This window comes from Falco peregrinus, chromosome 4 (genome assembly GCF_023634155.1).
Source record: "Falco peregrinus isolate bFalPer1 chromosome 4, bFalPer1.pri, whole genome shotgun sequence".
Classification (NCBI taxonomy): Eukaryota; Metazoa; Chordata; class Aves; order Falconiformes; family Falconidae; genus Falco; species Falco peregrinus.
Window position 1 is genome coordinate 51,154,374 of NC_073724.1, and position 12,444 is coordinate 51,166,817.

The 12,444-nt window shown below is 39.6% G+C and overlaps 1 protein-coding gene across 1 annotated transcript in view; it reads left to right on the plus strand.

Moving 5' to 3' along the window:
* The window catches only part of ATP10A (ATPase phospholipid transporting 10A (putative)), a 118,426-nt gene that overhangs the window by 56,848 nt on the left and 49,134 nt on the right, over positions 1 to 12,444 (plus strand). Inside the window, exon 3 of the mRNA XM_005228686.4 lies at positions 8,613 to 8,698. Coding sequence (XP_005228743.1) covers positions 8,613 to 8,698 — 86 coding nt within the window. The remainder of the gene's footprint in view (positions 1 to 8,612; positions 8,699 to 12,444) is intronic.

Sequence of the window (12,444 nt, forward strand, 5' to 3'; positions counted from 1 at the left end):
AAAGGTTGGCATTTCACTGTAGAGATTCAGAATTATCTTGCAGCTAAAGCTCCAAAGTCATGTTGGAGAAAGCTAAATTCAGTCTCCTTTTTTTGTGACAGATCTCTGTAGTTCCTTCGTCTGTCTACCTGCGGGTTTCCCACTCTGTAGAGGTGTTGTAACATTTTCCTTTCCTCAACAGTATACCTTTTTAGGATATAAGTTTTTCAGTATTCACCTGAGAGATAACAGAGAGTGGCTTATTTTAAGGAAAATTTTGAATAAAACACCTTTCCATTATGTTTTCTTCTCCTGTGTTTGTTGTGCTTCCCCAGAGAGACAGCCCAATTCTTGCAGACCTAAGTTACTGTTTTAAATGGAACTCTTTATCAGGTTTAACAGGTAAAGCATTGTTAAAGCCTAGTCACAAAACCCTTTACATCTGCAATTTAACTTTAATTTGAAATTCAGCTTTGAAGGAATCAATATTTAACAGGATTTTGCAATATGACTAAGTTTGCTTACATAAGGAAAATAAGCCTTCCCATTGCTTCATTTAGAGTAAGAATTAATTTCCCTAAATGTTAAGAAATTGGAAGAAGTAGGATTTATGGATAGGCTGTTAAACAGTTTCCTAGCAAGAAGACTCTGGAAGAATTGAAATATATTCTGTGGAATCCCTGAGTACATAACATATCTAATGTAAGTATCACTGTGTGTCCTTTTGACAAGTTTTAAGCTCTCAGAAATACCTCTGAGTTTCTAAAGGGTCAGCATTTTTTTCAGAGGAAGGCATTGAACTAAGGGCATTTTGACAAAATCAAAATCTGAAGTCAGGTATTTGAGGAAATTCTGTTCATTATTATGTAATTAAATCCCTTCTTTTTTTTCCTCTTGTTCTTTTTTTTTTCATTTTGACTTGATATTACTATGGCAGGAGAGTGGAGCAAGAAGTGGTGTTCACTCCTCTGATGTATCTTGTGCATCACTTCATACATGCAGAAACCTTCAAGACCCATTTTTAAAATTATATTGGTAAGAAAGAATTCTTACCGCTAGAGTGAAGTGGATAACGTTTAGTCACCGAAGGCTTCTGAATGCAGGGTACAAACAACTCCAATGGGGAGATACACCTGAATGTTTCTATGCATTAATGGTTGACCAAATGGTGTATTTCTTTATTTCTGTATTTCTGAAACTCTCAGACCATATGGGAAGAAATGACTGAAACCTCTGTTTCACATGTTATGACCTACCCACAGAAAAAGAATGATGTTGTGCCATAGTGGTCACAGCAACAGGTGCCTGGTGTCTTGCTGGGCCACACAGCACTGGACAAGGCATGCCACCAGTTTTATCTTCTCATCCCCTACGTGCAGGCCTATGGTCATTCTGTATTTCAGGCAGTGTTTACCAACCATCCAACCATTCCCTATATTCTCCAGAGCAAAGGCATCCAGATATATCTTGTGGTTTTACTCTTTTGAAGTGACTTGCATCCTATTGCCGGTGTGCAGGCAGCACAGCTCGAGAGCCCTGTTGTAGAGTGACGTTGTTGTGATACCATGATGGTGATGTGAAATTCAAATCCAACAGGAGGAACGGCATCCATCTGAAACACCAGCAGAAAACCAGATTGGTGCCTGTATGGATGATGCTTATATCCATGCTAACTCTGTTAGAAAAGCAGAGGCAATACCTAACATTTGAAAAAGAATGAAAGTATTAGTTTTTTAGAGCCTGTAAGTGCTAAGATAGCGTGTATAGCATGGGCAGAGGGATTTACACTAGTCCCATTTGCTCAAGACAAAGGGAACCAAGGATTCTGTTTCCTTTCAACTTCATGGAAGTCAAATCTGCATTTCTTGACTTCTAAATATCATCCATCTCATAGACCATTGCTCTTCCACCATTTCAAAGAGAATTAGAAATTGATTGGCCTGGAGGGAGAGAAGCATGAGTGGCAATATGATTGTCTGCAGCCTTAGAGTGTTAATGCAGGAGTAAAAACATTTGAGTTCTGGTTGCTGTTTCTTTTTTTCTTTTAACGTAACTGAATGTGCTTGACTTTGCATAGACTTTAACATACATGGTGCTCATAGTGACTTTTTTCAAAGTCAACACTCACTGAAACTAGCATAATCCTTTCTGGCCCTTCTTTTAGATTTCTTATTTCTGAGTATCCTTTCAAACACAGTTTTTCTGTAATGCCTTAACAATGACCAGTCTGTGCTTCAAATAAATTAAGCACTACCTAGCAGTGAGATACTTGTCTTAAGTGTAAGCATCAAAAATCACTAATGTTTGAATAACCTTTTCAGCTACCCATCATACGTGTACAGTCACTATTCGGTTGCTTCTTTGTAACACATGAAACATGCATGCTGCCTCTTCATAATGCAAGCTGTCTCCCTATATTATAGACTTGGTTGGCTCGACATGAAAGATTATTCTTTATCAACACAGAACAACTCTATATTATTTGTGGAAATTATGGGATAAGATTGCATATATGATAATAATATTTAAGAACTATGAAATTATGCAAAGCCTGGCCTTACTTTATTTTACAGGGACTTATCCTTAGAATTAGTCATGGCAAGTAAAATGTATGTTGTAGCAAAAGGAGAACAGGTTGTTGTTGTTGTGGCTTAACTTCAGCCCAAAACTAAGTACCATGCAGCTGCTCACTCACCACCACCACCACCCAACAGGGTAGAGAGAATTTGGAAAAAAATAAAACCCTTGTGTTGAGGTAAGAACAATTTAATAACCGAAATAAAATATAATAATAACAACAACAATCGTAATGAAGAGATAGGGAGAGAAGAATAAAATCCAAAAGGAAAAAAAAACAAGTGATGCACAACAGAGCTGCTCACCACCCACTGACTGATGCCCAGCCAGTCCCCCAGCAGCGATCTGCAGGCCCCAGCCAACTCCCCCCAGTTTATATACTCAGCATGAGGTTCTATGGTATGGAAAATCCCTTTGGCTCGTTCGGGTCAGCTGTCGTGGCAGTGTCCACTCCCAGGTTCTTGTGCTTCTCCAGACCTCTGGCTGGCAGAGCCAGAGAAACTGAAAAGTCCTGCACTTAGTATAAACATCACTTAGCAACGACTAAAGACATCAGTGTAGTATCAACATTATTTTCATACAAAATCCCAAACACTGCATTATACCAGCTACTAAAAAGAAAATTAACTCTATCCCAGCTGAAACTAGGACAGTTTTTTAACAGAAATACATGAATGACATGAACAGAATTTGGCCCTGGCCTTTGCCATCCAACAGTTTTGTGAAGTTCACTGGGGAACTTATTTGCAGTCAGTGAATCTCTCCCAGGTTTATATCAACCAGAAAGTCAGTTGTTCAAATCAGCGGTGCACAAGGCACAAGTCTGGGACACATGCAGAAGTACTGTATAATAAATACGATACGTACCTTCAGAAAAGAAAAAAAATGCCTCCAGCTGCTTTTTGTGAGTAACCTGGCCTTGTTGGTGTGCACTGGGAGACCATAAGAACACCAAATCAGTCATGTTTTCAGGGAAATCAGGAACTGGAAAGCCTCAACTCAGGTTGCAGTCTGCCTAGGCATGGAGCTTTTCATCCCTCTTGAAGCTGGGACCGCTTTAATGCCCAGCAGTTCTGTAAGTGGCAAGCATGACACTGAAAATCAGGCACATCAGATAACTGATGCACAAAAGTCTGGGGAAGAGCTATTCTCAACCATATTTTGATTTTGTATTCTGTGTTGTAACAGTGATGCAGAAAGAGAAGAATTAAAGGTAGTGGCAGAGAATTTAATTTTTTCATGGACTTCTACCCAGAAAACAGCACAAATCTTGATTTGTGCAGTGTAAAATCAACACTTTTGACTTTAACTTTGTTTAGCTGTAGCTTCTCAGCTGTTAATATATTAGACCAGCATCACAGTTTCTGTTTTATTTGCTGCTGAAGTGTGGATATCAGCATAAAAAGGAACAAAATATTGATCATTTTGAAATCTTATGTTAACTTTGTGCTTCTTTATAACCACCGAAAGCAGTCACATGCAGGCACTGTTTAATATATTTGTTCATTCATCTACTGGAAGGCATTTTCACATCAAAACAGTGTCATCAGCTGTTACATACAATGTATATCTACCCTTCCATTTCACAGAGAAGAGATGAAACTATTTGATTTATTAATAAATGAAAGAGTTTCTGCCATAAATCAGAATTCAGCAGTTTTGTTTCCTTACATAAACTACTATTTTAATTGGATTTTCTCACTTCCCAGATATTATCTGGTTAAAGACCATAATCACATATTTCAAGTTAATTGTAACAGAACACAAATACACAGACGATAAACTTAAAAATAAAGAACTTCTATTTCCAAAACTGAGTTATAAATGAAAAGAATCCAACAAAGGAGGGAGAAAGACTACATGGTAGTTGCATGGTAGCAATGAAGAAGTTGAGTAGGTTTAGTCCTTTCTGATCTTGACAGGATCTTTCTTCTCTGTGAAGACTTTATCTCTAGATTTTTAGTAGGTTTTTTCTTATTTGTAAAGTCACTGGCTTTGCTGACAGGCTTTCTTAGCAGAAAGGGAATTCAGTCTGCAAACTTCCAGTTGCTTTAGAAGCTAATGTATCCTTACAGCACTGAGACCATGCTCTCTCTGCTGAGTTCAGCAGTGATAGAAAAGCTGCATTTTATTACATTGGGTTTTATTTTTAGGTGTCTTTAGGATTCCCGCAGGAGCATTCATCAAAGATGTTAAGATTTCTTTTGTTTCTTTTTTAAGACCACTGAATGAAAATTTGTGCTAAATTAACTGTATTATATATAGTATGTTATAATAAAAAGACAAGAAATGTTTCCCTTTCCAGTATCTTCATTTTATAAATGCAATTTAAGTTACAGTGGTGACTCTTCTTTAACACAGTCCATAGGCAGACAGTATATTATTAAATACCTTGAGCAGTGTATATGGATTATTTTTCTTGTAGGTTTGTTTGAGGCTTCTTTTTTCCTGCCAAGGAACATACCAGGGCAAGGAAGGAAAAGATCATGTTCTGGAGCAGCAGAGCAGGTGTTACGCAGACAGCACAGGCTTTCCCAGAAAAACAAGCTTTGGTGTGACTTGGGAGAACTTCACCTTCTCCAAGAAGCTCAAGTAAAGCCAGCTGCCATGTAGCTCTGGCTGCTACTGTATGTCTCTGTAATGTGAACCTTTTGGCTGCTGGAGGCAAGGATACAGGCAGAGTATATACATTTTAGGAGCTGTAGTAACAGATTTCAGATGTCAAGGCCTAAAACCTTCGTGATTTCTGTTCTAGCCAGAGATTCCTTCCTTGTGACTGCTGGTGTCTCTGCCTGTCTGAAGTGAGCAGCTGAGGAGTGAGCATCAAAGGAAGTGAATGTGTTGCTTTACAATATCTGCCTTATTTTACAGCCCAAGGATGTCTTAGGCACCTCTGTAGAACTAGATACTTCCAAGCATGTCCAGCATCAAACTTCAGTCACCTAGAGAATCACAGAATCGTAGAATGGTTTGGGTTGGAAGGGACCTTAAAGACCGTCTAGTTCCAATCCCTGTGCCGTGGGCAGGGGCACCTTCCACTAGACCAGGTTGCTCAAAGCCCCATCCAGCTTGGCCATGAACACTTCTAGGGATAGGGAATCCACAGCTTCTCTGGGCGACCTGTTCCAGTGCCTCATCACCCTCACAGTGAAGATGAATCTACCCACTTCCAGTTTAAAGCCATTACTTCTTGACCTGTTACTGTATGCCCTTGTAAAAAGTCCCTCTCCAGCTTTCCTGTAGACCCTCTTTAGGTACTGGAAGGCTGCTATAAGGTCTCCCCGGAGACTTCTCTTCTCTGGGCTCTCTCAGCCTGTCTTCATAGAAGTGCTACAGCCTAATGACCATCTTTGTGGTCCTTTTCTGGACTTGCTCCAACAGGTCCATGTCTGTCTTGTGCTGAGGACCCCACAGCTGGATGCAGTGCTCCAGGTGGGTTTTCATGAGAGTGGAGTAGAGGCAGAATCACCTCCCTCGACCTGCTGGTCATACTTTTGATGCAGCACAGGATACGGTTCACTTTCTGGGCTACAAACACACATTGCCAGGTCATGTTCCAGTTTTTGTCAACCAGCATCCCCAAGTCCTTCTCCTCAAGACTGCTGTCAATCTGTCCTCCACCCAGCCTGCATTTGTGCTTGGGATTGCCCCAGCCCACATGCAGGACCCTGCGCTTGGCCTTGTTGAACTCCATGAGGCTCAGACGGGCCCACCTCTCAAGCCTGTCAAGGTCCCTCTGGGTGGTGTCCCTTCCCTCCAGTGTGTCAACTGTACCACACTGCTTGGTGTTCGTAGGCAAACTTGCTGAGGGTGCACTCAATCCCAGTGTCCGTGTTGCCAACAAAGATGTTAAACAGCACCAGTCCCAGTACCTGCCCCTGAGGAATGCCACTCATCACTGGTCCCCTTTCCCTGTCAGTGGGAAATTCACAGGCCTGCCCTGACTTCTCAGATGTGATGGATAGTGGCTCAGCCACTTCATCGGCCAGTTCTCTCAGGACCTGCAGGCACCAGTTCCCTCAGGACTCGTGGATGCATCTCATCAGGTCCTATGGATTTGTGCACCTTCAGGTTCCTCAGATGGTCTCAAACCTGATCTTCTCCTACAGTGGGCAGTTCTTCATTCTCCCAGTCCCTGCCTTTTGTGTTCTGTGATTTGGGCAGTGTGGCTAGAGCACTTGCCGGTGAAGACTGAGGCAATGAAGTCATTAAGTATCTCGGCCTTCTCCATGTCCCAGGTAACCAGCTCTCCTATTTCCTTCGGGAGAGGGGACACATTTTTGCTAGTCTTCCTTTTATCACTAGTGTACCTATAGAAGCTTTTCTTGTTGCCCTTGATGTCCCTGGCCTGATGTAATTCTGTCAGGGCTTTAGCTTTCCTAACCTGATCCCAGTCTGCCTTTTGAATGCAATTGTCCAGTCAATTCCTTATCCACTGAGTGGTCCATCTATCAAATCCATGTCTCTCCAGTTTAGAGACAAGGATGTCACGAGGGGCAGTGTCAAATGCTTTGCACAATTCTGGTAGATGATGTCAGTTGGTCTTTCCTTATTCTACAGCACTGTAACCCTGTCATTTTCTTCTGACCAGGAGAAATATCTAATGATCTTAACCAACAGTATTTGGTGCTGAGATCATCTGGATTTCTTCCTAAGGCTCAGGTGCTTGTCTGCCCACTTTAATGTAATCCAGGGAGTCTGATTCTTAGCATAGCAATCTTCCTTGCTCAGAGCTGTCCTTTGTTTTTACTCCCCACTCCCCACCCCCCTTGTTTACAAGCTGAATTCTACATCTAAAAGTGATTCTTTCCTCCAGTGGGCTGTAGCTGTCTCTAAGTGACAGCCCATCTTCATGGTTCTATCATCTCTTGTTTCTTGAAAATACAGAAAAGGTTTCCCGAAGTGTCAGGTGTGGGTGGTTTGAATTGTCTCCTGTATGCTCTAAGTCTTTTTTTCTTGCATGTGTAGCTGGTGGAAAAATGGAGGGCGTTGATGGTGATGCTGACATATCCTCTAGTTTCTTTTATCTTTTATTTAAAATCACCTCTTCTGAGTAGAGACAATATATTTTTTAAAAAAAAAAAAAAAAGGCAGCTGTGTTTCAGAGAGGCTGGCAATAAGATTGTGTCTGTCCTTCAGTTACTGATTCTTAGTCAGCTATTCCCGTACCGTGTTCTGAAAAGTAGTGGTTGGGGTCTACAGCTGCTCAGAAAAAACATTACAAAACATAACAGTTGCAGTATTATTACTGTTGAAAGCTTAATAATATAATAATTCACAATTTGTTCTTTCATTTAAATGGTGTGAAAAGCAGTTTACTTAAAAGCAGTCCTCACTGATGGAGACAAACAGCCTTCTCAGCAGCACCAGGACCGGGTATCTCTGATTTCACTGCATAGTTTGTTTGGTCTGGCAAAGAAGGGAGAACCTTGATTTTTATTTAACAAAATCAAGTAATTATGCTGTGATACGATATTTTTCTTCAGACACAACAAGGTGCTAGCTACAGGTAAACTTAGATAGTCAGCAAAAATACCAGCTTCAGACTAATGAGCTAGAGAATAAAGAAGTTTTTAAGTGTTAATTAGGAAAAAGTTATTCTGCTATATGTGTGTATTTACTGTAGTAGATTAATTTATCGTGTTGACATAAAGCAATCAAGAAGTCTTGCTAATATTTCAAAAGCTCATATTAGCTTTTTCATAATTAGCAGTATATTGACTTATGATGTCCTAGATTTTCAGTAGCTTCGCTGAACATCAAATACTATTGAATATTTTGAGCCTTCCCAGACCAAATTCATTTGACTTCTGGGCTCAGCATCTTTTCTCTAATTCCACTGGTAGAACAAAAAAAGTCATCCTTGCAAGGGAGATTTTGGAAGGAATTTTGGTGCCCAGGTGCCTTTGATTTTCAGTGCCAGTGGTCAGTGTCATTCATTTAATTGCCTTTGAAAAAAATGGACTTTAACATATTATGAAAAATAGAATATAAAATTATTTTGGCTGTAATTTGCAAGTCTTTGCCCTAAGTAATTAACACTTTTATTATTCCAGGACTCAGAATTTGACCCCTTGAAGTTCACCAGTGTCATTGAATGTGAGAAGCCAAACAATGACTTAAGTAGGTTTCGAGGTTACATGTGAGTATTTCATATAATATCCTTCAGTATACACTCCTTTAATATGGAAAAAAAAAAAGCAGGTTTCTTTTGGGCATTGTTCTGTAAGTTGCATCTTCACATTTAAGTCGGGCTGCATATTTAAAGATCTTTTAGAGGATCCTCATTTGAGATTTCAGAGTGAGATGGAAGCCTCACATTTCCATTCCTTAGGGTGGATTTAGTTGTTAGCTTTGTTCGGTTTACACTCCAGCAATGAATGCATGAAGTAGTGCAGTTACAGATACTCTTCTGCCTTCTTTCCATGGATCAAAAAAGCCCATCTGGAAATGGGAGGAAATAGAAGACAGGTCCAAGAGAGCCAACAAACAAACACAGTCTGTTGTATACTACTTTTATGAAGGTGGGTCTGTTTGAAGGCAAAACTGGTACTTTTGCAAGTATGGCAGTATTCCTTTCCTGTCATTCAGATAAAATAATTGGCTCACACAGTGGGTGTGCTTGTGCATCACCAAGCAGAATCACCTACGTCCACTTGTCTTAATTCTAAGCAAACTGAACTGTATTAATAGGGTTCTCATCTCTGGCCAATCAGTCCTGGAGAAAGTCCTCAGAAAAAGATGATTTAGTATGTGCAAAGCACTTTGCTTCTAACATAGCCAGGACTGTAGTGTGTAGGCATGCTGATAATGGTAACTTAGGAGATGCACTCTTGCATGACATTTTTCTACAACCTGTAACCACATGGAGAGTGAGAGCCCAGGATATTTAAATTTTTGTCTAAATTTTAATGAAGAGAGTTAGACACTAATTCTGTTTAGAATACAATGATTTATTACCCATATTGATTAATAGTGATAAGCAGTATTGAATTGCTTAAATGGCTCAAGATAAATTGCTAGAGCTTGGGGAATTTTTTATAGTAATGCTATTTACCACTTCAGTTACTACTCTCAGATGTCACAGGTTGTGTAGGATGTACTGTCAATTGGTGTAAATCACGACAGGTTTTTTTGAAACTACATCAGGTTGTAGTGTGGGAAAATGTTTTCCTTTATTTAGCAGCACAAAGCCCTACAGTACATTTAAAGGTAAAAGTTTTAGTATTAGACACTACTGCACAAGAGTCTGTAACTGTCTACATTTAATAGAGAGCCTGCTCTACTGCAGAAAGGACATTTCCGGATATGGAAGTGGAAAGTTTGGCAGCTATTCCAACACACTTCATGTGTGTGAATCTTAGTCCCCAAAATATTGAGCAGCGGTTGAACACTGTAGAAGATATGCATAAATTGGTGTTTCATTATATATTTAATTTTGTACTCCATGTGGAAAATTTCTGCAGTGTGTAAGTTACAGAACCATTTGAATTACGTAGCAAAAAACATGCTAGTGTCTTTTGGAAGACTGTTGTTCAATATTGATTCTATTTAATCTTCTTCATATTTTAATGTTTCACAAATGCTGTAATATATTTTGACACAGCAAAAAAACAAGACATCAGTTTTGAATCTGGCAGAAAGCATCAGGTGATGTCCAGGTCTCATCAGCTATGCTGCAAGAAATTTACAACTAATGGACCATGGGGCACTTGAAGTAAAGAGCAGGGACCAACCCCTCAACAAGTAAACTCTCAGTGTCCTAATGTATCATGGGATAAGGCTTTTTTCCCCCTCTCTTTTTAAATTTCCTTCATTAGTATCATGAAATCATGGGTCTATTTCAAATCAAACATTTGCAAGATGAATAGTAATTAGCACATCTGAATTGAAATGTCATTGCTGTGTCAAACTCAGATCTTAACTCCTGTTCAAAATCTTACCAGTAGTCACTGCTCGAAAGAAAGATCCAGATAGCTCTCAGCTGGTAAAAGCTCAACTGAAAAGAAATGTTAGTGAGCTACTTAAACAGGGATGCTATGAAATAATAGACTTGCAAGAGATCCATATGTAAAAGCTGTGCTGAGACATTACTGTCAAGGTTTGCTTGAAGTTTTGACCAGTTAGTAGGTTTCCAGTTTCGATTAAGACTATTTTTTTGTGTTTTAAATATAAAGAGCTCCTTTAGTTCTAATGTCTGTGCTGACAAATCTTTCAAGGAGCTGGGGGGGGGGGGGCGGGCGGGCAGGGGAAGAGAGAGTCTGTGTGTCTTTCTGAGTCTCTGTGTTGTAAACATGTGAAAGTTCTGTTACCTGCAGTTCTTCTGAAAAAAAGATCACTACAGAAAACCAATGTAGCACAGGCAGGACAGTGTAAAAGGAGACATGATAATACAAAATCACAACAATATTGCAAAATGTGTTGAGATGAGCCTGGTCCTATCCTATATCTGTAAAAGTATAGCATGCACGTTACTACATGTGACTTCCTCAGTTATATTGGCACAATCTCCATTGAACACACTCTGGGTGTGCAGACAGACAGGCACACTACCAGTTCTACTCGGGTGCTTGCTTTATTTCAGTTTTGCGGTTTCTGCACCCTCAGATATCCCAAGCATACTTCTTCATTGTATTTCCCCTAGAAGAAGTCTTCTGTGTAAAAAGAATAGAATAAAACCTAACATGCCTCCTGCCTGTCAGGGCCTAGCCAGATTATGTGCAGTATGCATGGACAACATTCAAAAATCCCATGCGAGGTTCCAATAATAACAAAAGAGGCTTTAAAATCTTGTTTCTAGCTCTGTGTGTGTATATGGGCAAAAGAGAAGTAATAGTAGGCATTCTGGCTTTTCAGCTTTTCTCTGAAAGTAAGAATTTTATTATTAGACAAGAACAGAAAACTTTATCTGATCATACAAAATAACTATAGCAATGAATTATAATAATAAGAATACATCTGTGTGTTTCTAGTTCAAAGCTTGTCATAAGATAACAAAAGCAAATTAAAATAAAATCAGGTTACAATTTTTTTGAGGGGAAAAAAATCTATAAATCTATATAGTGATGTTTTCTTAATGTACTATAGTGACACCACCTCTCCTGAGGAAAAAAAAAAACAGATTAAGTTTCATCAGAATTGAGAGTTAGGAAGATTCTGACTGATGATGTGCACTGAAACTGTGTTTAAGATGCTGAATATTTTCTTTGGGAGTGTCAAGCCTTGGAAAGTAATGCCAGCTCTACCATTTGCTTTGTAAGATACTTGAGAAACCAGAGTGTGAAAATACTCTCTTTTGAATACAATTTTGATACGTCACCTTGTCCTTTAGTGCTGGTAAACACGTAACAAGGAAAAATATAAATAGAAGGCTGAAGTGAGCTACCATCGGACATATTTTTGCATTGCTATTTTAAACCAGGAGACTAATTTTTACACAATCACTTTCACAGTGCTGTAGCCAAGTAGTAGCTAACTGCATATGGTCTGCCCATTTCTCCTAATTCGTGGTGCACGTGTATTTTAGATGTTTAGATACTGCATATTTGTAGTGTCATCTGTGTGAAAAATTGCAGAGAAAAAGAGCATTGCACCTGCACTTGCCGTGGCATTTCCTCGTGGACTAGCCTTCACATTCCGTGTGTCTGAGCAGCTTCAGCAGGCCGCTGTTTTAAATACCGACAAGAGAAAAGTTTCCTTCTTTGCCTCCAAAGTTACACTGGCCTGAATCCAGAGAGGGGAAAGCAGACTGTTCAGCCTCTGTAACAAGCTTAAGGTTTATATCTCTGCAGGGCTAGAAATGGGATCTAAGCCATCCCTCCACCCAGACATAAAGTTATAGCCTTGGGAGGTTTGTTATCAAAGTGAGCAGTTTTATCTAACTCTAGT